The following is a 25880-nucleotide window of genomic DNA, read 5'->3' as shown; positions in this document are numbered from 1 at the left end:
AGGGACTCTGCCCTCTGAATGCCCTCGGATGCCTCAATCCTGTCCCCATCACACGCCACTGGGTTTTGTGAGGCTATTTAGGCAGATAAGTTTCCCTCACTGAAGAAAAGGGAAACAGCATGAAAGAAAACAATGGCCCCAAAGGAAGAATATGTGATTGACGTCAATGGGGATGTTGCCTTAGGAGCATCATGTATCATCAAAGAAGCCAAGCCCCAGGTCATTTATTTCTCTGCCTGTTTACATGAAATGGAAAGATATGTTTAAGTTTCCTGTAGTTTTACAGTGCAAATTGACGCTCCCAGAAAGGAAGCCGTATGTTCCAGACGTAGCAGGTTTCTTTTGGAATTCACATGTTGGCAGTCTGGCGCTATCCCCTAAATGGTACTTTCATTGTCTTTTTGTTCAAGACAGCAAGCTTCTTCCAGGATCAGAACCGCCTGCCAGCCTCCGTTGATAAACAGCCCACCAGCTCTCGTGGTAGATCAGGTTTAATAATTAGCCTAACTCCTTGTTTACCTAAGTGGCAATTACCACTGCAATGGAATAATATTTTAACTGCAGGGGAAGCATTACGGAGAGCCCCCCAAGAAAACCTGCTGGCTGGGAATGGCCAACAGAGCTGCCCATACTCAGAGGAGAGGACCACTCCATCCCGGCTGGCAGATCTCTGTGTCTGAGATGCTGTCATTAGATGCTGCTCCAAAGACCTAAGGAAATGTGCCCAGAAGTGTATGGTCCCAATCCTTTCAACTGAGGCTCAATGGCCCAGCAAAGTATGAAAGTGAGGCCTGTGCTTCTGAAGCATAACAGTCTAGAGTCAGTGGAGCTTGTGAAGCAACCTCACCACCGCAGGAGCAAATCTCAGCAGGTACGATTTAAGGAAGATGGCACCAGTAAGACTCCACCTGCCCGAGCTGAGGTTGACATCCAAACTTCTGAGGACCCGGCTGTAATGGGCAAGACTCAGGCCTCCGGGCACCATCACCTCCCCACCTACTCACTCTCCTTCCCCAGGTCCCAGAAGGCAGGGGGCTTTCGGCACATCGCCATCCAAACCTCCCCCAGTCTCAGGAAGCACTTCCCAGTTTTCAAAAGGAAGAGACTCACAGCTAGCAAGTCCCTGGTGGAAATGCAGACAGCATCCCAAAGTGCCATCCAGGTGAACGGCAATCTCTCTGAACAGGACATTGTGTCCTCTGACCTTGCCTACTTAAGGCTGTCTCGGCATCTTGAAGATGGGCCTCAAAGGGTCAAGGCGTCCCACCCATTTCTCCCTAGAATGTCCAAGGTGCAAAGCAATGGGCCTGTGAGCATATGCTTGGAAGCAGGGACATGGAGGGCCTCAGAGAAAGCAACAGCTGCCATTCAGGTTCCAGATGATATTTATCACAGCCCTACCTGGGCAGGTAGAGAGTCCACTTTCAGCCCAGACAGGTCTGCTGAGATTAGCAACTCCATACCCACTTTGGTTGACATGTGTCCAGGTGATGGGAGAAGAGTGCCACCGTCAGATTCAGAAAGACCCCTCTCCTGCTTAAATGCCACCAGCGGTGCCAACCACATGCCCGGCACAGGGAAACTTAAACCTGAAATGCTTTTGCCCAAAGATAACTCTGATGACAAAGACCTTGGCCCATTGTCATCTCAGTCAAAGGAAACGTGTGTTCCCTCACATCCACAGACTCACAGCTCCCCTTCGCCAGGCTCCCACAGCCAGCCAGCCCAGCCAGGGGGAGCTTCAGACTGTGCTTCATCGAGTAACAATCACCAGGATCTGCAGTCACTCAAAACTAACAGTGAGTCAAAATCTGCCCCTGTGTGTCAGGAGCAGATGGCAAAGAACCCCTTCCAGTCACACAACCCAGCGTTTCAAAACTGTCCAGAAAGCGATCACCTCCCATCCTCTCTTCCAAGGAGGGAGACCAAACAGCAGGGCACCACGGAGATGGGTGCACTTAATCCAATCCACCTGGCACAGGGTGAGTTCTGCGACCTCCAGGGCAGGCTGCAATCCGTGGAGGAATCTCTGCACTCAAACCAAGAGAAAATTAAAGTCCTTCTGAATGTAATTCAAGACTTGGAGAAAGCTCGAGCTCTCACAGAAGGGTAAGGTGGATTTTTTTTTATTCGGTTAAGTCACTTGCCAGGATAGGGGCAGAGAGAGAGCACTGGTTTCCGTTAGTAAGATGTCTCCAAAATGTCTGAGATTCTGTTGTTTCCCCAAATTGTAAGCAATGGTCCCCCTTTGTTCTGACTGGGTTTCGTCTGGTTGTAGGCTTTGGTGGATTTCCACGGTGATGTGTTTTTGTTTCCAGATGTCAACAGACTGCAGAAAGGGGGCAATGAAGCAGCAGAGTCAAAAGTGATTTTTATTAAGATGTGAGTCCAGCTGATAAACGATGGGGGAAAATGATAGCATGTAGGTGCTTCCCCCACCCCCATCCTTGAAGCAAGTTACTGCATTTGCACAGTATTTTAGTTATTTATGGGTTTGTCACAGGGACTTGAGGTGGCCACTAAGCTTACTATTGACCTTTCCCACCACTGACCACTTTGAAGGCTTGGGCCAGTCCATCATGGACCAGCTAAATGGAAACTGAAATGAAATCACAATTTTGCAAAGAGAAAAAAGTCACAAAATGCTTTCCTGGATGACTCAGCATCAGTCTGGGGAGGGGAAGGCAGTTATCTGTTTAGGTGTGAGTTGTTCTTTCCTTGAAACAGTGCTCTCTAAAGACTGAGAAGAAGGAACGGCCAAAGCTAATCAACAAAAGGGTAGGGGAGGGAAGAAGTAATTAACTGGCCTTTGCTGATGTGGATCAGAATCAACATTGCCTTGTAAGAGAGAAGCACTGTGATGATACAGAGAGAAATGCACTGAACTAAGGGATCTGGAGTTTTCATCATCTTCCTCTACTCATTCGCAAAGTCCCTCAGTTTCCCCATCTATCATGCGGGGGTAAGAATAACTGGCTCATCTCATAGGGTTATTGTCAGCATGAAGAAAACCCATATGTCAAAGTGCTTAAACATTTATAAAGCGCTCTAGAAATGTGAGCTTCTATTAACAGGGGCTTCTTGTTTCTGTGTCTGTAATGGCCAGGCTTTGGTACTCATGAGAGGGGCAATGCTGTGCTGCAGGGAATGAGTCTGTAGAATGCGTGCATCCCAGGGGGATTTTGCCCACAGATTTATCTAGTAAATGCTCTATCTTGCAGGCGCAACTTTTATCGAACTGGCCAAGATCTCAACAACTGCAGTACCTGCCAGAACACAGCGTGCATCATATACAGGTACCTGGCCACAACCGAGGCCTGCTCTTGAGAGCACAGAAGTTGCAGGGTCCACAGGACATTCTTGTAAGCTGTCTTAGGCACAGAAATTCAAGAGAGGGGCAAAGACAGGAGGCCTTGGAATACCTGAGACTTAAAAAGCAAGGTGTTTAACTATGAAATGTTAGCATCTGGTTCCAAGGCAGGCATTGCTTTGTTTCCTCACAACAAGGTCTATGAGCAAATCCTCTTGAGATCATCATCCCTCCGCTTACTGAATACCGAGTACAGGCGCCTTGCTAAGCTCTGCACGCCCGTTTGCGTCTCGTTTCACAGTATACCTCGTGAGGTAGGCGTTAACATCCTCAGAGAAGTTCAGCCATTTGGCTCCACTCCCATAAAGCATTTTCAGAAAGCGGTGGGGGGGGGGGGGGGCGGGCTCTCCAACCAAATATTCAGAGTCTTGGGACTCAAATCCAGATCCTTCTGATCTCAAGCCCTATGATCTTGATTGTTGTACCACACAACCTCTTCCTCCACAGAAGCTATCACACGCCAACAATTACGATATGTCAAGAACTGCGCTAAGCACTGTGCATTCGTTTCTAAGTACACTGTTTCCTTCCAGCAGCGGGTAAGGTTGCTGCAATAGAGTGAGTTTTTGTAAGTAATAGAAGGGAAACAGCATACAGTTGGAAGAGCACTAAACTTGGAGTCAAAATCCCCAAGTCTACGCCTGCTTACTTGTCTGGAGCTCAGTTTCCTCATCTGTAGAGTGGGAACAATTATCCCTCTTGAGAGTTGCCGTTAGGAACAAATGAGAAAATATATCTGAATGCCTTTTGTAACAGTAAATTTCTGTACAAGTCCAAGAGCTTATTCCTGTTATTACTGGAAAAATCAACGCCCCTTTAGCTGGAAGTCTACTTTCGGTGGCACACTGGAAAAGTGGTCTAAAGCAGTCATTTCAGTTGATGGAATCTAACTTTGTTTAACAAAAGTGTATGCTTTGGTTTTCTGTATTATTTTCTCTCTCTGATGAGAAAGGCAGCTAGGGCCTGAGCAAACTGAAGCCCAACTGGGTTGCCTGTGTCTTCTTTTTAAAATGTCTCATTCCTTCCAGCAGAATCCTGAGGTTTCATCCTGGCAAGGGATGGGGGCCTGGTAGTCAGGGGGCCCCTACCCTTAGGTGAGGCCTTGGGCATTTTGTCACTGAACTGTCAACACTTTATACCTAAAAGCCAAAGGACCATAAAGTTTTTTCACCAATAACAATAACAGGAGCTTCAGGACCTCTCAGAAAAAAACATGCCCTTTACCCTGGCATGAAATATCCCCTCTTAAAAGGGGGCTCTGGAACAGGCCTGTGCATTGGAAAGAAAAATTAGGGAGTCTCATCAATTGCTTACCTTTTGCTCCTTCTTTTTTTATATCCCCCATCTTAAGCAAATTTCCTAATCACCAGGAGGACAAAAATCATTAAATGTCTAGACTGTTAGGGAGGACAAAAACTTTTCCTCATAAACAAAAATAATTATTTTTAACTAGCTTACATTTAAATTTTGAAAAGTCTCTTTTTCAGCAGCCAGATGATGTATTTTCTATTACCTTCAGATGACTTTTTATTTAGCTTATGTAAGTGAAAAGGACAAATGTTTATTTTCCAATCTACTATGAGTTTCTTGCCCTGGCCTTCGGCAAATCGTTTCTGGCCTCTGAGTTTCCTCATCTGAAGAATGAGGGCCTTTAACCAGATGGCCCCTATGGTCCCTTTCAGTTCTGACATTCTGATGTTCTAGGCTGAATTTAAAATAGTAATATTTGGCTAAACTACAACCTTCCAACAAGTCTGAGAATGTTTGCATTTTTCTAGTACTTACTTCAAATATCTCAAGCAAACATTCTAAATTTACCCCTGGATGGGCTGGCAAACCTTTATCCACACATCCCTTTCCAGTTTTCCAAGAAAAGCAGCCATTGCATGCATCTATCCCTCATTACCATTCAAAGCCAGACTTTTCTCCCAGACAGTATCTATATCGTTGCATCCAAGCCATTGTGAAGGAACAGGCAATTAGTTTGATGAAAGCAAAGAGATAAGAACAACATCTCCATCACAGTAACAGTGGGAAGATGAGAGTTGTCATTTTTTTTTTTTTTTTTTTAACATTTCAAATGACTTCAAACCCTGTGTGGTATCCTGGAAAGTCAGATCTTGCAAACTAATAAATAAATGATGTGAAATACTCATCCTCAGGCCTTGTTAAGCTGCAGTCTCTCCCTGATGATGGATGGACCGAGTGCATGTCACTGAACATAAAGCACACGGATGCGTGATGGATTGCCTGCCGGGTCTTCTTGTCTGGAGATGCTGCTGCTAAGTTAGCAATCCATAAGGTTTTCTAAGTGGCCCCATCAGCCGAAGCTTATGGCTATGCTACTTGCTTCCATCAAGACACATGGGGTCACTGGTTCTATCCGACTCACTCTCTCTGCTCCAAGAGGAGCCTTCTGTCCACCCGCTCCTCAAAGCCTCACTGGCATTCTTCTCACCATGGATCACTGTGATAGATCCTACCTCACCAAGGAGAACAGCACCAAAGCTGATGCCCAAAGATTCCATGTACTCTCAGGAGTGCACCAGGAAGAATGAACTCCTTGGAGTTTTGACTGCGGTGGGCTCCAGGGGAAGGGTGTGGGGACTGGCTCTATGACTCAAGCTGGTTCCAGGCTGTTTAGACCCCAAACACTCTCCTCCCGTCTCCTTAGCATTAATCCTAGGACAAGCTACTCAGAGGGTTTCTGCATGCCTCCTGCGGTACCCAAGATTCGTTAGCATTGAATTACCTAGTGAGAAGGTTGTTCTCTTTTCAAATTCATTTCAATTCTTCTGATTTACCCAGAGGGAAAAATCTGAGTTTGGTGCTAGAATGTCTTCAAAACCTTTCTAATGCTTACTTATCACACTTCTTTGCCAAGAGTGAGCATGTTTCATGTTCATAGCCATGGGCAAGCAAGAGTACGCAGCCAGAATGTAATCATTTCTAAATCTTTATGGAAGATTTTAACTTTTAAAACTAGTCCCCCTACCTACTCACTGTTAGGCACGTCTCCATTTTCAAAAGGTATATTGCCTGTTTTGTACAAATGTTTTTAAGTCTAAAAAGTGAATTGGTCTAGAGAGAAAAAAATTATTGTGCACGTGGTATGGGGAGTTTCACAAAAACCATGAAGGTGGTGAATGAATGACTGCAGTTTTGGAAACTGTGCCTTAAGGAACCAGCTCCCTCTCCTCTTCTCAAGGACATGAAGTCTCTCCAAGCCATATCTCTCCTCCTTCCCTCACCCCATTCTCTGCTCCTCCAGCCACATCTGCCTGCACTTCATCTTCACGTTCACTCTAAAAATAACCACAGAACCTCTCTGGAGGTCTCTGACTATACCAATCATGCATTTATTTTATGGATGTAGCTCCCAGGGAAAAAAATCTGCCTGGTTTAAGTCGTAAAATGCCTCAAATGTTTTAAGGGAAAAGAATGGGAAGTCTTTCTCAGAAAAAAAAATTTCTTCTCTCATCCAAGTGTGTTTCTTAGAAAATGGAAATAAAGAGCAAACAGCAAACTTACCATTTTCAATGGGTGAAGGGAGAGGCTGGCCATGTAAAATTTGAAAGGTGCTAGAGAGGAGAGAACAACAGAAGAGCACTTGTTTGCTCAGGGGTCTCTCTGGACAGGCTGTCTCCTCTTCTCATCCTTAGCCTCTGTTCATGACTTCAACTGCACTCATGGATTTTAATTTTAATTTCTGTGACATCAGCTTCCCCTATCTTTTTTATGAGTTCTCTCTCTCTCTCTCTCTCCACCCCCCCCTCTCTATATATATACACACTACCTACAGATCTTTCCATTTCTATCTTGATATCTCAAAGGTACCTCAAATTCTCCATATATGAAAATACACTTCTTATTTTCCTCCACAAAATTCTTTTCCTGTGTTTCTTATTTTGCTCAACATTGTTAACCACAGTTCCATAAAGAAACTATAGTCCCCATAGTGCCTCGCTCCTCTCCTTTACAACACACATCAAATTGGCTACTGATTCTACCCTCTCTCTCTGGTCCATAAAGGCTCTCATCATTGGTCACTTAAACGCTAGCTGGCCTTTTTGCCATAGGTACCTTTTGCCCTGTCCCAAGTAATCCTCCACACAGATTGCTAAATTACCTGAAAAGAAGAATCTGATCATGTCACTCCCCTGCTAAACAATTTTGTTCCAGTTCCTGTTGTTTCCTTTAGCTAATTTTTCAAAGCCCTTTGAACACGATGCTAACCTTCTTACCTGCTGGGTCTCCTATTTCTCCCCAGCCACAGGGAACTAATCAGCTGGCTTCGTATACTGTGCGTTTTCTCATGCATGTTTCCTTATTTCCTGAAATGCCTTTTCTGCCCTGCTTTGTCTGGAAATCTCCTAGTCTTGCAGCTTAAAAGTCAGTTCCTCTGAATAGCCTTACACTCCCTCCCAAGAAGGACCCCCTTGGCACACACATTCCTCGACTATACCATTTATCCTATTGCATTGTAACACAGTGTTTATGAGTTTCTTTCCTTCAGCAGATGGCTAGTATCTCAAAGTCGTGGGCCAGTGTCTAACACATAGTTGGTGCTCAATAGAATCTTGTCAAGGAAGAGAATGGCTATACTGACTAGGGGAGGGATGAAAAACAGTGGTGGGCTTGAGACAGCTATTCAGATGCCCCAAAGTCAAGTCAGTGTGACTATTTGTGTGTGCCCCTACCCTTGGGTGGGGAAACAGAAGGCCTTAATTAATCAAATGTTCTTATTAGGGAAGGAAGGCTTCTGTGCAGCAGGTCCTCAGAAGATCTTTTGGAACTAAATCAAACGACTATATGTAGTACTGTCAGTTTTCAAACACCTGGAACACTACAAGATGAAACCTAATCAAATCTTCCTTCGATGACTCAGAATGCTTGTTGCAATTTCACAGGACATTGAGATCCTCGTTCATCACGGCCATCCAACATTATTGCCCAGTACTTCTGTACTGGCTGTGGTAGGAAAGGCGGTTTGCTGAAAACTCCCTCCAGGCTAAAATATCTCCCTTCTACGGTGTCTGAACTGCACCAATGATCTCTATGGAAGAGGGAATTAAGGCATTAGATCGGCAGGTTCTCTTGGTAAAGCATCAAAACCCAGTGTAGTAGGCTGAATAATGTCCACAAAAGATGCCCACATTCTAATTCCTGGACCCTGTGAATATGTTACCTTTTACTTGGTAAAAGGGACACTGCAGGTGTGATTAAGTTAAGGATCTCAGGACAAGGTAAGTAGCCTGGACTGTCCAGGTGAGCCTAACATAATCATAAGGATCCTTACAAGGGAAAGATGAAGGCGGGAGAGGCAGACTCAGAGAGGATGTGACAACAGAAGCAGAGGTAGAAGTGATGTGGTCACAAGCTAAAGAAGGTAGGCAGCCTCTAAAAGCTGGAAAAGACAAGGGACACACTCTCTCCTCGAACCTCCAGAAGGAACACAGTTCTGCTGACACCCTGATTTACAGCTCTGCAGGACTTCTGATCTCTGGACTCTAAGAGTAAAATCTGTCTTGTTTTAAACCACTAAATTTGTGGTAATTTGTTTCAGTAGTAATAGGAAACTAATACGCCTGGATTAAACCCTTATAATTCGTAAACTACTCACATCTAATTGGAGGTCTGTTAACTTGACTTTGATGATCTTTGCAACTATGACAGCTAGGGGAAGACAGAGATCTGTTGGGATGAAGATTAGGGAAAAGAAATGAGAAGAGAGCTACCACTTATTGAGTATCTATTATTACTGGTCATTATAAATGCCTTTTATTTTCGTATCTAATCCCCACAACCATGTGAGATAGATAAAAAATACTCCCATTTTACAGATAACTGAGATAACTGAGGTTCAGGGACTTGCACACTATTCAGATTAGACAATTGAGCCTGAGAGAGAGAGAGGCACTTGCACTATTATTCTGAAACTAATAAGTGGCAATGTTGAGATTGGAACTTAGTCCTCCCTTCCTGTTGGCCAGATTCTACAGCATGCTGCCTTCAGAGGACAGACCTGCTTGAGGGGTATCAGGGCTCAGCAGAATGTTGTATGGCTGAGTTCTCATAATCCAAGGGCATCGTGAGGGTTTGTGTTTAAGTTGCAGGACCTAAATAGTGTTCTCAAAATGTGATCCTGGGCCATCTGCATCAGAGTCTCCTGGCTGTGAATACTGGTTGCTGGCCTTCACTCCCCAAACCTGCTGGATCAGAGGGGTGGGGTGGAGGATGGGAATCTACTGGCACAGCCAGTTTCCTGGGAAAGCCTGATCCCAGTGAAGCTTGAGAAACATTCAACTAGGTAAAATTAGGGTCTTGAAAGGAGGAGGTTTCTGGTTGATTTATTAGAAACTTTTGTGACATAGAAAGCTCTTGCTAATAAAGTAACCCAGAAAGTAGCTTTTGTTTTAAACGCATCATTGGACAGATGATTTACCTTTCTGCTTGGCTTCAATTACAGGGTTAGGTGGTCAGGTATAGACCTAACTAGGGGGTGCAGGTGAGAGTGGAGGCAAGAGAAAGGGAAGGGAAGAGGATTGGTGGTGGTGGGGGGGGCTTCCTCATAGACTAAGGGTATTTTTGATGCCTCCTATTTCCAATGAGAAGACAAAATGAGTTTCTGCCGGTCCACGCGGGCGCCCAGGCTTTCATTATGCACTACTTAGGGGATTCATTTGTAGCCTCTCCTCCCTCCCACATTTCCCAGCTCCTTGGTCCTCATCTGAGATCAGGAATGGAATGGCAATCCCTGCTTTGCTTCCTCCTCCAATTAAGGTTCAGACCAGTTAGAGCCCAATTCTGCTCGCAGGCCAAGGGCCCAAATGCTAGGAACTGCCCTCTGGTGCGTCCTGGAGGAGCAGTTACAAACCCCTGACAGGGCGGCCATGCAAAGTCCTGCCCAGGACCGCCCACCCTGCTCCAGGAGAGGGTGTGGTCACCACAGGCTCCAGAACCAGGGAATATGCGTGAAGCTGAACACCAGAATCCTCCACCACTTTCCTCTCATTTCCTCAAACTCCACAGACCATAGACTGCTTTTTTATCATTATTGATTCCTCCACTGTTACAACTCCTCTGAGCAAGACAGAGAAGAAGTTAAGGATATGCAAAAGGCGATTTGCTGCAAGTGCCGTCCTTTGTACCCGGCGACCAGCATCCCTGTTCTTGGGGTCGCCCCCTCATTGTTTTAATATTTGGAACTTCCCATAAGGAGTCTCTCTGGAACACAGGCCAAAGCTGTACAGCTGTGTGCCCTGTCGGAGAAAAGCCAGGCCTTCGTCTAACCGAGGAAAGCAACGTGAGTTACCTGGGGTCATGCAGTCAGAGGCGCTGAGAGCCTTCTAGAGTTTCCTTCTATGGTTAAGTCACTTGGCCACTGGGTCTTAGTCTTGCCTGCCACTTAAAGCTATTACTTAACCATAGAAAAAGGCATTTTACTAGAAATGCAATATGCACCCAGGCTTGTGAATTCAGCAACCAACTTTCCACGTAAATTATTTAGTATGTTCCTTTCGTTTGCTTAAGATGCCCTCCCAGCGCGGAGCCAAGTGAACTGTCAGAGCCTCGTCTTCCAGCCACGGTCCTCTCTCTGGCCAGCAATGATTTCCACAGTGAGGAGTAATTATAAAGCACACAGCATGTCTGTTCTTTCTAGTAATCACAGATGCCTTCGCAGCTCTCATCCCATTGTAGTATGGACTGAGCAGCATTCATTTCAAATGCAGGAACGTGAATGTTAATGGCAATACTACCCAGCATCCCCCAAACAACTACCACCAAACATAGCTCAAGCTCTCTTTTGGAAGCAGGCATAAAGTTTGGGGTACATGTGGAAACCTCTCTGAGCCTCGACAGTTTGATCCCCAAGATATTTGCCATTAGTCCCTGTTTCTCTCAGTATGCTTATCCCTTTCTTCTTTTCCCTGGAGTGTAAGTGGAAAGAAGTAGGATTTACAGCATCACCGATTTATCTGCAACAAAAATGAAACCTATTTTAATGCATTAATAGCTAAAGAGGCTGAAACATGCCATAAATATAAAATCAAGAAAGTTGAGAATTTCGCAGGAATGACAAATGGATGGCTGCTGGCATGAGGCCACAGCTGACCACAAAATGACCCAGTCTTTATTTCTCTGTCAAGTTAATGCAACAATCATTACCATTGGTTGAACCAGGCACTGCGCCAGGAATTCTGCTAAACACTGTACACGCATCATCTCTTTTCAGACTCCCCAAAAATATGGGTATGGTTATTATTCCCATTTTACAGATGAGGAAACTGAGACTCAGAGAAGCTATGTGACTTGTCCAAGATCCAACAGAGCTAGGGCTTAAACCAGTCCTGCTTTCAGGAGACCTTCTCGTGCCTTTCCCTCTTACTTTCTAACCTTGCACAATCAGTGAATATTTGTGTTAAAGTTCTCTGAGACGACCTTCTCTTTCTAAGGACTTAATGTGAAGACATTCTCAACACAGAGCCACAGAACCCAGAGCGCAGACCTCCCTCACAGACAGCAATCAGCAGTGAGGTTTCTGCAGCGTGGCTCTGCTTACTTACGTGCCTACAAGAGAACGTGCAATTCTCTGAGGACTCGTCAGCAGACAGTTGCCCAGGAAGGGGTGTACTTGCCAGCTGGAAACGGCTGTGAGTTGTGAAGCTTAAAATTGTACCCTATAAATAGTGAGCAAACTGGTCATTAGGAGAAAGTTTTAGGAACAATATCCCTTCCAGACTGGGGAAAAACACTAAGGTTCCTACTTTCCCAGACTGTGCTTCTTCCCCAGAGACACTTTCCAAAGGGGTGTGATTTATTCACGTAGACAGGAACCAAACTACCCGTGCTGATTCCATTGATTCTTACAGCTAATTCTAAAACAAAAGTTGCTGGAGCTCAATAAATCTGTGTTGCACCTGAGTTCCGTGGCAAGGGGGGCCACAGAAACATTCTAACAGAGAGGAAGAGGTGGAGAGGGACTTGGAAGTGGTTTTGTCTTCAGGGAGATGCCATGGATCATTAGTTTCTCAGCCAACCTGCTTGGGGTGTACGGTTTATGGTTTAAAAGAATGGTACGGTTTAAAAGAACAAGACCCGCCTGCTGAGAAGGAAGAGCAAAGGGCCCCTGAGGACCTCAGCAACCTACACCAGACCCAAAATTGCACCGCCCAGATACTACCTTGAGTAAGCTGCCTCCTGTGGGGTGTCTGTCTTCTCTGGTACGCGGCCTCCCCGTCAGAATGTCCCTGCAATCTGGAAACACTATGGCAGGGTGGGCTGGTCAGCTGGGTCACGCAGGGTCGTGCATGCAGCCCAGCCCAAGTTGGGTCTGGTTCCACAGCGGGCTGCAAGTTCATTTAGGTGCACTAGGCCTTGGTCACCAGCCCCTCCCCTCCCCTCCCCACGCTCATCTGGTGACCAGGATCTCACACAGATTGAAGACTGCTGTTCTTTCGATGCTGTGTATCTTTGTGTACAAGCTTTGGAGCCAGACAATCTAGGCTCAAACCTTGACTCTGTCACTTATTAGTGTGTGCCCTTGGCAGAATATTTAACCTCCCCTTGCCTTGCCTCAGTTTCCTCACCTGTGAAATGAAGATAATATCTACCTCATGGGGCTCTGAGAATCACATGAGACGTGAGAATTACTAAACTTGTAGTATAGTGTCAGGAATATAGATTTCATTACATAAATGAGAGTCATTCTCCTCCTCTTCCTTCTTCTTCATCATTTAAATTACCATATGCCCTCACCTAACATGACCCAGATACTCTCATGTTATATCTCTTTCTTCTTAGAGTAAGACCCTGGTACCAGCCAAGCCCTGGGCTAAAACATCTGATCCCTTTTTAGGAAAAAAACAGAGGACTAGAGGTCAGGAAGGCAAGCTGAGATTCTGATCATAACTTATGGTGTGACTCCCTTCACCAACTCACTTGTCAGCTGAACGGAGATAACAACCTTCCTAGATTCCTGAGCTATTGTGAAGATAAAATGAAAATGCAGATCTGGAGTGTCTGCAATCTGAAAGTGCTATATAAAAGTAAGAGGTTTCTATTGTTTGTTTCTATATAAACTTTTATCTCTGTATGTCTCACCCAACTTCAGTTTGCCCAACCAAGATGCTACATCCAGAATCCGTCTCTGTTGTTTGCTTATGTATTTACACATTTATCTACTTTTTGCTTCTCACTATTTCTTCTTCCAGACAAGCCATGACTTAGGCTTCTCGCTACTTCCAATTACCTAGAAAAACATCCTTCTGTTTTTCACCTAGCATGATGGCTGGAGCATTGATCTGTCAGCTAGATTAGTGAGGTGCCCTCAAGAGGGAAACCTGAAAGCTCTCTTCCATTCTTGGTCTACACACAGCTCACTTTCTAAATGCAAAGTGGCACCATGCACAGACATCTTGGCTGGGAAAGGCTCTAAGGATCCCCAGACAGTGAACTGGGCACTCCTGAACCAGGTGTCAGGTATTATGTGCGTCCTCAGAGGGCCAACCTTGCAGACCTTGAATGCTCCAAACTACCTCAATGGCTCCGGGCCTGAACCCTGTATTATAACGATTTCTTGACCACCATTTGCCACTCCCACCCCACCGTGAGCCAGAGCTCTGTACAAACTAAGCATTCAGCACTCTTCTTCATCCATGTGGATATGAATTGAGAAGATGGTAAGGGTGGGAGGATAGGCAGATTAAGAGGAAAGAGAGAAGGGAAGGTTGGAAAAGTTACTGGTGTTCTACCTTGATACCAAACCCAAGGCAGGCATTTATTCCCCAGAATCTGCAAACAACCCCCTGCTAAGAGTTTGCTTGAATTCTCTCAAGCAGGCATTTTATTCCCTCTTTCAAGATGTTGCTGGAAGTGCTGTGGGTTGGCTAACTAAGAAGTTGAGGGGCATCTCCTCTTCTCGACCCAGCCTCAAAATGAAAGACAGGTGAGAGAGGGCACTGCCCCCTGCCCATTTATAAGGCAGCTGCTACCAAAACAAAATATACGCCTTCTCCTCCCTTCCAAACTAAACAGTAGTTTGTCAAATGGATGGATAAGAAAAGTGACAATTTTCCTTTATGTTAATAAATTGCCTAAAAAAACATTAATCAATTTCTTTCCAAAGCACAGATGCTTCTCTGTACGCTGTTATTTGCCTGGCCTTGAAAAGAAAGTCACCTTCAATCCTCTTTGAATTGTCAAGGCCAATGGGGGCAGCTGCAAGAAGAGGATGGGGAGTTCCCTAAGTCCCAGTGATTATAATGGAAGCCTGTGGTGTTTCCATAGAAATATAAAGAGCATATTCTTCCCTGAATGTACATGGAGGGGAGAGGTGAAAAGTGATGTTTCTGGCAAGGTGTACAATTACTGAAGAGTTGAAGGTATGAGTGAGGAGGTGAGGCATTCAGTCCCTAAGATAGGAAGACAAGAGACTTAGTGGAGTGGGTAGAGACCACATCCTACATAAGGACATTTCCCGTTATTGTGTCCCATCTGCACAACTACCCATTGAAGTAGCTTTATAACCCCCATTTTCAGTTGTGTCTCAGAAAGAGAAGCAACTTACCCAAGGTCACCCAGCCAGTAAGTGGTACAGCCTTGGTTCAAACCCAGGAGTATTCCATTCGAGAGCCATTTCTGTATTGTCTACAATGTGCTTTAAATTGTGAGCTAAGACAGACTTTACCTTCTTTTTTTTTAAATTAATTAATTAATTAATTTAATTTTTGGCTGCATTGGGTCTTCGTTGCTGTGCGCAGGCTTTCTCTAGTTGCGGCGAGTGGGAGCTACTCTTCGTTGCGGTGTGTGGGCTTCTCATTGCAGTGGCTTCTCTTATTGCAGAGCATGGGCTCTAGGCGCTCGGGCTTCCGTAGTTGCAGCACATGGGCTCAGTAGTTGTGGCTCGCGGGCTCTAGAGCCCAGGCTCAGTAATTGTGGCACACGGGCTTAGCTGCTCCGTGGCATATGGGATCATCCCAGACCAGGGCTCAAACCCGTGTCTCCTGTCTGGCCTCTTGGTGCTGGTAACTAGTGGCTCTGTGTCCTTAGTAAATGCTAGCCAATATCAAGAGCTACTAGAGATCTTCTAGCCAAAGCTTAGGATCTGCCAGATCAGTGAACAGAAGTATCCACTGAGGCTCCGGCTTCCAGGATGTACTGCCCAGCACTGCACCCCTATTTGTCTCTGAGCCTGGGGTGGGTTTCTGCCACCACTACCTGCAACTCACTCTCCCCAACTGAAATTTAAGGAGATGGATTCAGAGGCTGGGGAAGAGCTGTCTCCAGCAAACTCTCATTGCTTTAAGGAAGGAATTTAAAGCAGTGAGTTGCAAACTCTGATTCTTACCCTCTCTTACACTATTTCACAGATAGAGAACATCTACATTCATAGTTCTCCTAGCTCCTGAAATATCCCTGCCCTCTTTTCACCAGGCAGAAAAATAACCTTCATCCTAGGGCGTCAGCTGGAGCCAAAGAAAGGAGGCACCCCTTACTCATTCTAGGAATTTCCTCAGCTTTCTGGTATCAGAAATTTCATCCATCCATCCATCCGTCCAGCTGGTCAACAGTCTAAACATCCATTCATTCATCCAACCATCCATTCATCCATACAACCATCTAACCATTCATCCAGCCATCCAACCAACTATCCATCCATCCATCCACCCATCCATCCATCCATCCACCCATCCACCCATGCACCCATGCATCCAGTCATCCATCCTACTCCAGGCCTGACACTGTGCTCAGTTACAGGGACATCACAGTGAGACAGGCAGACTACCCCTACTTTGCAGCTCTTCATCCGTATACCTCTACCAAATTATATGAACACACACACAAAACAGCCTCCTTCTCCTTATATGTGATATTTCTCTGACTTCTTAATTCAAACAAACAACAACAACAAACCACCTGAGTTTGTCAAGACTCACAACAAAGTCCTAACACCAATTAGAAAAAATAGTTCTCTGGGTGAGTCCTCAGTGTCAGACCTCCGTGTCTGTCTGTCTGTCTGTTTACTACTCTGCCCCCAGCACCTAACATAGGGCCTGGAACATGGGACATACTCAGTAAATTTAGTTTGTTGAATGATTAGCTGAATATCATTCAGTGTTTGCTGGCGCCTGACTCTGAACTGAGTGTTGTGCATCATTCTGTTGTTTCTACTTCACTGAGGTCCTATGAGTAGGTACCATGCTTATTCTGCAGATAAGGACACTGTGGCTTGAATACGAGAAATGACTTTGCCAAGATCTCACAGCTAATCGATCACGGAGCTTTGCCTAGAAAAACATAGCCTGCATTACTATACCCATTATTATAAGTCACCCAGCCAGGAGTATATCCCTGTGGAGGAGACCAGGGGGCACAGAAAGTAAAAGGATATAAGCTGAAGAGAAGAAAATCTGGTGGAAGCATATCAAAAATACAGAAACAAAATAATCAGACACCCATCCCTGATGCTCCTTAAGCATGGTTATTCAGCCCCTATTACTGCTACTATTATCATCATTAATGTTATTACTACTAATACATTATATCTTGCTCTTTGCTTTGCTTCTCAACGATGTGTCTTGGAGAGCTTTACACCTATGCTACTTCATAGGATTCCTCAATACAGACATACTTAAATACTCTCCTTTAATGGGCATTTCCTAATCTCCATTCCTTTTTTTGTTATTTTATTTGTGTGTTTTGGAGTCATTAATGTACAGACTCCATTGTATCATCTGTACACAGGTTTGTGAGGTAAACAAGACACTGTTGGGGACCAGGGTTCTCAGGGGTTGAGAGAGTCAGAGGCTGGGGAGAGCAGAAGCTCTGGCCTGGGTGCAGTGGGTGCTCAGGCTCGCCTTGACCTTTGAGGGCTTGGGAATCAGGCCAGTGGGCATCAGGAATGGTCAGCCCGTCTGGTAAGTCTGGCTCAGCCTTCTCAGAACCTGGAGAGCTGGGCCAGGAAGACTGAATCCTGCAGACGTCCCTACAGACTGTGTATGTGCTCCCTCCACCCTTAATTGTCCACTTTCCTCTATAGGAGATTTACTTACAGAGGAGTTGCCAGTGCCAGGATGACTGGAAGAAGGCTCTTAAGCTTATAGCTGTGTTTGTTACCTGGTTTCATACTAGAACCCTCAGAAGGCCCAAAGATGAGGAGCTAGCTTGGGAGTGCGGAAAGTGGGGGAAATGCAGAGTCACGAAAACAGTGTTCCTCCTCGTTTAGCAAGGAGGAAAATGAAATGTTTCATACGGAAGAGGAAAGACCCCATGTTGGTTTGTGATGTGGCATGACTGGCCAAAGCCTTCTACCCAGCAAGGGCTAAAAAGGAGCTGTCATTAAAGGGACACTTTCCTGGTCTGCTATGCCCATGTCACCTCCCAGAGACCCAGGATCGGAGTAAGTGCCATCAAAAAGGCAGATCACGATTGCCACACGTGACTAATAAAGCCCCCAAATGGTACCTTGTCACTGGGCATTCTGAGATGGCTTACTATATGCCAGGAACCACTCTAAGTACTTCATTTATATTCTCTCAATTAATATACATCTTAATTCCAAAGAAAGCCTTTGAGGTAGGTGCCATTTTTATGTCCATTTTATGGATAAGGAAACTGAGTTGTTAGTTTTAGCATATAATCCTCTGTGTTACTTAAATACTTTATAATGAGGCAGTTTTCATGCATAAAATGTATGTAAAAAGAATGAACAGTTAGGAGCATTAAATAAATGTGAGAGAGAGATTGGAGCCGTTTTTACCGGACATCTACTATTAGGCTGCCATGTTACGTGCTTCATTTAAACTTAGTAACATGCCCAAGAGGAAGGCATTACAGATGCCGATTCAGTCAATGAGAAACTGGAGCTTCAGAGAGGTGGCACAGGTTCCTCAAGGTCACACAGCCAAGCAGCTACCTAAGCATCTGGGACCTGACCTCAAAGCACATGTTTTTCCATGTCAGTTGGACACTTGGTGATGCTACATCAGTATGTGCTGATTTGAATTTACTTTCCTTCCTTCCTCTTTGTGTTTTTCAGTGTAGAATATGACTTCCGGCAGCAGGAAGGCAGGTTCCATGAAGTTCTACAGAGTCTGGAGGAAGCAGAGCCAGTTGAGGAGGCACCTCCCCCACCAAAGTCCCCGGCAGAGCCCTCAGTCCCTGAGAAACAGGACTTAAGGCGGAAAACCAAGAAGGTGAAGAAGAAATGCTTCTGGTGGATCTGAGCTCATGGGGACCTTTACCTCTGCCCTTCCCGAGGTGGGGAACCACTGCACTCAGGCCTTCTCTACTTCTTAGCGAAGGCCCCAGGCTATGAGCCACTCGACCTGTGAAACCAGAACAACTTGGGGCTGGATTAGCTGCCACTGGACGCATGACCACACCTCACCTGAGTGCGTGCCACTGCTTGCTGAGGACCTCACGGACCCGAGTGCCCACTTGCCTAGCTTCCTGTCACACATCCTGGTTTGTGAGTCTAGATTCCCACCATGGGCAAATCCCCCATCGCACTTTCCTACACCTCTGTAACGCTAAGCACTTCCTGCCCGTCCTGGGTTCATCGTCCCAAAGGAAAGAAACAAAAATGTTGTGCAGAGCAGTAAGACAGAGGAGGATTACAAGCAGATACCCAGAGAAAACCAGATACCCAAACTGGCAGTTTTCTAAGATATTGGCATACATGAGCACAACAGAAGTGGGCAGGACACGAGAATGCAAGATCACCTTGTGGTTGGGTCCTCTTCATTTTTAATTAGCCCCTTGATCCCAAAGCAAGGATTTGTCATTTCATGCTGTGTGGACCTTAAGAGTCTGTGGCAGAGTAAGCTCACCACAGGGTATGCGGGACTTGCAGGTATGACTATTCTACAGTTGTAGCTACTCCAGGGCCCACCTTAAATCATCCTGCTTCTCAGTCTGAGGCCTGAGACTGCCTGGCAAATGGATGGCGTCTGGTTTGGGTTTGAACTTTAAGATTCCACAGTTAATTTCTCTGCAACATTTAAGATCATGAGATCCAGCAGCCTATCTGTCCATTTCATCTTACCAGAAACATAAATAAGACTAAGACAAAACACAACACTGGTTCTCGCCCATTCATCCCTACAGCAGCCTTGTAGACAAGTTCAAAGTATATTAATCTACACAATCTCCCTTCCTGGTGACCAGGCAATGGTCACCTGATTGAAGAAGCAGCAGAACTGGGGATGAGGATATATTTTTTTCCATTTTAGTATTAAAGGCCTTTCTTTCCCAAAGTCTGAATTCTTTTAAAGTCTGGCTCATTCTTTTGACAAGACCTCCGTATACGTGGGTCCAGTCAAACTTGCATGGCTGAACAAACAGCTAAAGTAATATAATTCAGTAACTGCTACATACTCTTGGGCACGAGGGGTAGGTTGGCAAGGCTCATATTCCTTCTTGTTAGACTCTCTACCAGCCTGTGGTTGGATTGAGGCTGCTTAGAAAAGGGATCCTAAACTCAACGAGCATTCAGTGAGGAAGGCACTTCATAATCCCCTTTGCTGAAGACTGGGTGTCTGAGTTAGAGTCTTTGCAGAGTGCAGCATCCTGTGTAAACGTGGGACGTACGTTCCCCGCTGCAAACTGAGGCTAACTGAGCAAACCACTCTGACACTTTCACCTTCCCCTGTCCCTGAGCTGCAGTGCACAAAGCTATTTCAGTGACAGCAAGAGGGAAATCTGGCAAGGAATCTTGGCTGGCACTATTAAATCCTGGAATGTCATTCAGGATGTTCTTGTTCTGTTTCTAGTGTAATGTTTAAACCCACAAAATGAGACCGGAATACATGACGTGAAGTTAGAATTAAGATAAATACACTTGTCATACTTAAGCCACGTTTCAATAAGATTTGGTACCATTGGCTAAAAGCCACAGATTTTTCAGTATGTATCCACACGATCAACTCTCAGTTGACCCCAACAACCGAAAAGAACAGCACAGAGGATAATCCAGTAAAGCAAAATCATTGGGGATCTCATATAATTTTATCTTGTAGGAGCGCTTCCATCTTAATTTGCTTTGCTTCCGCTAATTTTCGAATTAATTTATGTTCCTGGGCGGCACAGTAAAATGGAAATAATCCTATTCCCAGAATTAAGACACCCAGGCAACAGAACAGTCTATTCCAAGGCCTGTTTGTCCATTCCCGAGTGCAGATATGAACACCTACTCTACCTGTTTTATAAAGTCCGTGCACATGCCAACATTAAATGGGCAGAGCCACCCAGAGGTGATCAGGATCATTTGTCGAAGTCAGCCTGTAATGATGAAGAGATGTCTGGGATAACTCACACAAAATGGATAATCCAACATTTGGATAATTAAGAAGCGTATGCTGTCATACACTTCTGCTGAGGTGGCAGCCTTGGGGTAAACCCTCAACTGAGTTAGATGAAACAGTGGTCTGAAAAGGTTGACATTTCTAGAGATAAAACCAAACAAGGCTATAATGATTCTATACCAAAGCACAACACAACATTGCTTGGGCCACCAACCTGAAACTGGGAAGGAAGTCTCTTCTGAAAATTGAACGTTTAAAATTGTTATGGGGGAAGTGGATTCAGTAAACACATTCCTGCTAAACAAAAACAATCATCTCTGTGTTAAATTTCAAAAAGTATACATATACCAAGACTCTATATTCACCTACTCATGTGAAAATTGCTTCTTTGTAAAGTATTATGTAACATCTACCGTGATATCCTACAGAAATGCTGTACTTGAAGTTATCTGGTTTTACAGAGCGATATTAATTTAGCAAAGGTTACTTTTATAAAATTGAAAGGTGAAAGACTGATACATCACCTTAAGTTGCAGGAGTTTATGTAGCTGCTTTCTCTGTAGTTAAAAAAATGTGTACTCGCTATACTTGGAACTTAATACCAGCTCATCTATAGAGCACCTTCTTAAAGACTACGTACTAATGTAAGGTTTTGTAAATTTCTAAACTGTTTTAAATGGGATATTATCTTTTGCAATAAACTTACATATTTTTCCTAGGTTTTAAGACTCCATTACTAGCTTGGGTTGGTTTGGGTTATAAAATTTAAACCTAAGAAGGATGTCCAATGGTCCTAATGGCAGGGAGAGTTTTCATTATAATCGCTTCTATATGTTTCCCAGGGAAACAAATAAAAAAAGAGCAGCTTCAGAACTTAGCATGGCAGTGATCTCCTCAAGGCCCACATGTCCTGGGAGCCAGAGAGGCACTGTGAATCAATGATGCAATTCCCAGCTTCATTCAGATGGATACATATTCATGATTTTTATCATTATTATGCTCATATACCTGAAATGTAACTTATTCAATATTTTTCTTTAATTATTTTCCCCATAATCCTCTTCCTTTATATCTATCACCATCATGAGAGAAACCAGTATGATGTTCCAAAAATAAAAGATGAAACCAAAATAATTTTTTAAAATTCTTGCTGGAGCCTGTTGAGTGTTAACGGTGCTGAGCCTGAGGCCAGCTCTCTTTGTTAAGATGGGAGATCAGCAAATATTCAACACGTGCTAAAGCCACTTTAACACCAAATGCATCTTCTACTTGACTAATCAGGATGCTTGAGAGAGAACTGAAAAGAAAACAACATTACCATCACGTGATTTAATTTTTTCCCTGCGCTGTCCATTAGCCATCTAAAACCAGTTTGTTTACCAGTTTAGGTGGGAAAAACCTGGACACAGAATCAGAAGTCTTGGGTTTAAGATTATTCTACTACCCTCTTTTTTGCAGGATGACCTTGGGAAAGTTAGCCTCTGTGAGCTGCTGATTCCTTTTCTTATAATGCTGAACATCACCCTTCCCTGACAAGGGTGCCTGACAATTAAGTGGGAGAGAACCTTGAGCATTACGGAGGGCACACAACAGGTGCTCAATAAATGTGTATTTATTCATTTGTTTATTGAAGTAAATTGGGGGAGAAGAGGGAAGATGCCTTTATGGGACTGCAATGGGTTTTCAGAAACAGGCTTGAGGTTTTCTCAGGGCAAAAAGTGGTGTTAATAAGGAATGAACTCTTCCTGGCCTTATTAAGGCTAGAAACCATGACAATGATCGATAAGTAACAAAGGCCTCAGTGAGCAAGAATACGCAGGCATGTCTAGCACAGAAGAGCACTCTGGGGAATGAAGGATTCTTGCCGCGTGGAATCAAATACCCTAGAGGTAAAAGACGCTGCAAGGACTGGGCCCCTGCCATTTGAAGCGTGAGGCAACTAAGAGAGGCTAGATAGATGATGCATCCAAGGGCTCGTGGAAATCATGTGGGAAGCCAGTGCTGGGAGCAATGTGGTGGGTGGGTGCAACGTGTGAAGGTCTACCAGACACCAGCACCCAGGGTAGTTCCAGGAACCACTGGCACTAGACTTGAGACGCATTCTGACCTCCAGGTACAGTTTCTTTCTTAGCCGATCAGAGGCCTCAATATAGCCTTCACTTGAAAAGGCTCTCATTTTAAGCAGCTCAAGGCAACTTGCTGGATGCTAAAAACGTACTTCTCTTTTTAGGTTCCAAGAAACATAGATGCTTTGTGATCATTATGCCCATCAAGCATAGCTTGCAATAAAAAGAACTAAAAGACAAATCCACACCCAACACTCTTTGCATTTGGTGAAAACCATGTTTGACCGGCTTAAGGCTCATAACCCCTCTGGGGTACTTTCATCCCAACTCCATCCCCATTTTCTTTCCACCAGTTTACAGCCTGAATTCCTACTGCTCATGTCTATCACCCCTAGTCCTGAGGTTTCCCAAATATATGATTTCTTCCTGCATCCTCCAGGATCCTCAGCCCGGGAAGAACCACCTAGAGTCTGGCTTTCTCACTGCCAGGCTAAGCCGGCTTCCCAGGTAAGTGTGCCTCTCCACTACCGGCCTCCCGTTGCAAACCCCCTTCTTCTCTCAGCTGGCCTCCACAGAAGCATCCCACCTGGTCTCCCCATGTGCACGCCCTTCCCTTTCACCATGTAGCAGCAAAACCAGTCATTGCTGAATTTAGACCTGACCCATGTCACACTCTGGCTGTCACGATCTGGCGTCCTGATAAACTTAGGAAGTCAGACTAGGTCTGTCACTATGGCTCAGGAGGTCCCACCTGGCTCTCCTGTGGAAGTTCCCATCATAGGCCCTTTCACTGTCTGCTCTACAGTCACAGTGAGTCACCTTGGGTTCCTCAGAACCACCATGCGAACACTCCCTTAAGGGTCTGTACACACTTTTCCTTCTGCCTGGAAGAGTCCCCACCACACCACCCGCCCTGCCCAGTTTCCAGCTCTGCTGGGGTTTCCCAAGTAAGGCTTTCCAAGACTACAACCACCGCTGCCCCAGATCATCCCAAATATCCCTCTTATACACTCACCTGGCACCAGGGACCCCTCCATCAAAGTCCTTGGCACAGCTGTCCTTGTACATATATTTATGTAATTCTTTGATGAATGTATTTCTCTCTTATTAGCCTATTATCTTCCTAAGGTAAGAATTCTGCTTATTTTTGCTCACCTTTGAATCTCCAGCACTTAGCACAATGAGATTCAAATATTTTTTGCAGGGATAAATTAAAGAATGAATTGGATTCAGTGGAGAGACAGGAAGAAATGATTCCCCGTTTTTTCCCTTATCTATGTACAGGCTCTATCTGTGCTGCCAGGAGCATCTAGCCTTCCACAGATTGGGGCCTTCAGCAGCTAATGTGGCCAGTTCTTCTAATTCCACTGTGGTCCACATGGCATTCAGGACTCAGGAACATCAAGCCACTACCATCTTCCGCCACCATTTATCTTGAATATTGACAGCCCAGCTTAACCTTGTTTCGGAACAAATTGTTTAACCTTGTTTCGGAACTTAATTAAATCCCCATGCATTTCGCACATTTTACCAAGATACTGCCTTACCGTATGAAAGAGAAAATTAGTTTTGAAATTAAAGCAGATTGTTAACTATTTTTGCTGTAATGTTTCCATTAAAATGCCAGAACTTATTACATGTGACCTAGTCCATTTCAGACAAAATGCAATTTAAAAGAGACAGGGTCTGTCTCACTAAAGAAGCATTTGGGGCAGAGCATTTTGTCTTGGCTTAAACCACAATTAAAATGAAAAGACAATAAGCATCACACCAAAGGATTATTTACTTCAAAGCAAATAAAAGCTTTATTTATTTACCTTTTTAAAAAATTTTTGGGGGCTTCCCTGGTGGCGCAGTGGTTAAGAGTCCGCCTGCTGATGCAGGGGACACGGGTTCGTGCCCCGGTCCGGGAAGATCCCACATGCCGTGGAGCGGCTGGGCCCATGAGCCATGGCCGCTGAGCCTGCGCGTCCGAAGCCTGTGCTCCGCAACAGGAGAGGCCACAGCGGTGAGAGGCCCACGTACCGCAAAAAAAAAAAAAAAAAAAAAAAATTTTTTGGCTGCGTTGGGTCTTTGCTGCTACGCACGGGCTTTCTCTAGCTACAGCAAGCGGGCTTCTTATTGCGGTGGCTTCTCTTGTTGCAGAGCATGGGCTCTAGGCACACGGGCTCAGTAGTTGTGGCTCACGGGCTCTAGAGTGCAAGCTCAGTAGTTGTGCCACACAGACTTACTTGTTCCGCAGCATGTGGGATCTTCCCAGACCAGGGCTCAAACCCGTGTCCGCTGCATTGGCAGGCAGATTCCTAACCACTGTGCCATCAAGGAAGCCCCAAATAAAAGCTTTATTATCATGAACGGCTTTCACGAATTCTCAGAATCCATAACTAACTATGGTATATTAAATTTCACCCTAATGAAACCCATAATTTTTTCTCCTGGCAAAACCTCAATATATATTTCTTAAATCTTCAGCCACACACAGTGACCTCTCATCCGTGCTTGGGCTTGGTTCCCCAGGTAGCACACACAATGTTGTGATACCCTGGTTATGCTGATAGAAAAGCCTTCTTCCTCCTGAGCCAAACGGGCTGAGTCATTTTAACTGATGAAATCACGAGTGGTTCACATAGCTCTTGCCCCGAGCACACCAAGCCCCACTGAACCTAATCCCACGTGCAGAGCTCCCATATGCATGATGGACAAGAGAAGTCATGTGTTTTTGTCATTGCTTTTCGTTTGCTTGTGTGTTTCAAGGTAAAAACAATATGCTTTCTGCAATTAGGGATCAAAGAGAGCAAAATAAAAGTCATGCAGAGCATCAGCATTTGCAAACTCAGACCCCGGACCTGATCTTAATTCCTGGAACTGATCCCTCACTCTTCTCCACTACAACACGACAACTAGCTCCAAGGAAACTTCTCACATGAACCTCAGCCCATAACCACCTTTTTTCCCCAATAAACAGTTATAGATTCCCTTCTCTGTACCAGCTTACTACAGTCTAGTGAGGGGTGGGGGAGAGGGATTCTGACAATGAGCACATGTCCTTTGCTGATTCACCCGCCTGGATATCATGCCCCTCCTCCTTTTGACCCTCTTAATGCTGTCCTTGTTATTCTCTTATGATGATTATCTGTC

At 44.9% G+C, this 25880-nt stretch overlaps 2 protein-coding genes across 3 annotated transcripts in view; one reads left to right on the top strand and one right to left on the bottom strand.

Annotated features, from left to right (window-relative positions):
* Window positions 1-25880, bottom strand: part of DOCK2 (dedicator of cytokinesis 2) — a 406045-nt gene that overhangs the window by 194462 nt on the left and 185703 nt on the right. The window lies entirely within an intron of this gene.
* Window positions 276-18648, top strand: INSYN2B (inhibitory synaptic factor family member 2B). The gene is made up of 3 exons (XM_022595140.3): window positions 276-2109; window positions 3222-3296; window positions 18411-18648. Exons 1-3 carry the CDS (start codon window positions 764-766, stop codon window positions 18595-18597), a joined length of 1608 nt encoding a protein of 535 aa, XP_022450848.1. The 5' UTR covers window positions 276-763; the 3' UTR covers window positions 18598-18648.

Source organism: Delphinapterus leucas, chromosome 3 (genome assembly GCF_059928025.1).
Source record: "Delphinapterus leucas isolate spDelLeu-1000000601 "Yukka" chromosome 3, BTC_Dleu_Yukka2, whole genome shotgun sequence".
NCBI classification, from domain to species: domain Eukaryota; kingdom Metazoa; phylum Chordata; class Mammalia; order Artiodactyla; family Monodontidae; genus Delphinapterus; species Delphinapterus leucas.
This window is presented reverse-complemented; position numbering and strand designations above follow the sequence as displayed.

Bases quoted from the DNA above. Each gene is read 5' to 3' on its own strand.
- INSYN2B (XM_022595140.3), top strand. From the start codon at position 764: ATGGCCCAGCAAAGTATGAAAGTGAGGCCTGTGCTTCTGAAGCATAAC. The intron at 2,110-3,221 runs GTAAGGTGGATT...TCTATCTTGCAG, and splicing joins GCTCGAGCTCTCACAGAAGG to GCGCAACTTTTATCGAACTG. The intron at 3,297-18,410 runs GTACCTGGCCAC...TGTGTTTTTCAG, and splicing joins ACAGCGTGCATCATATACAG to TGTAGAATATGACTTCCGGC.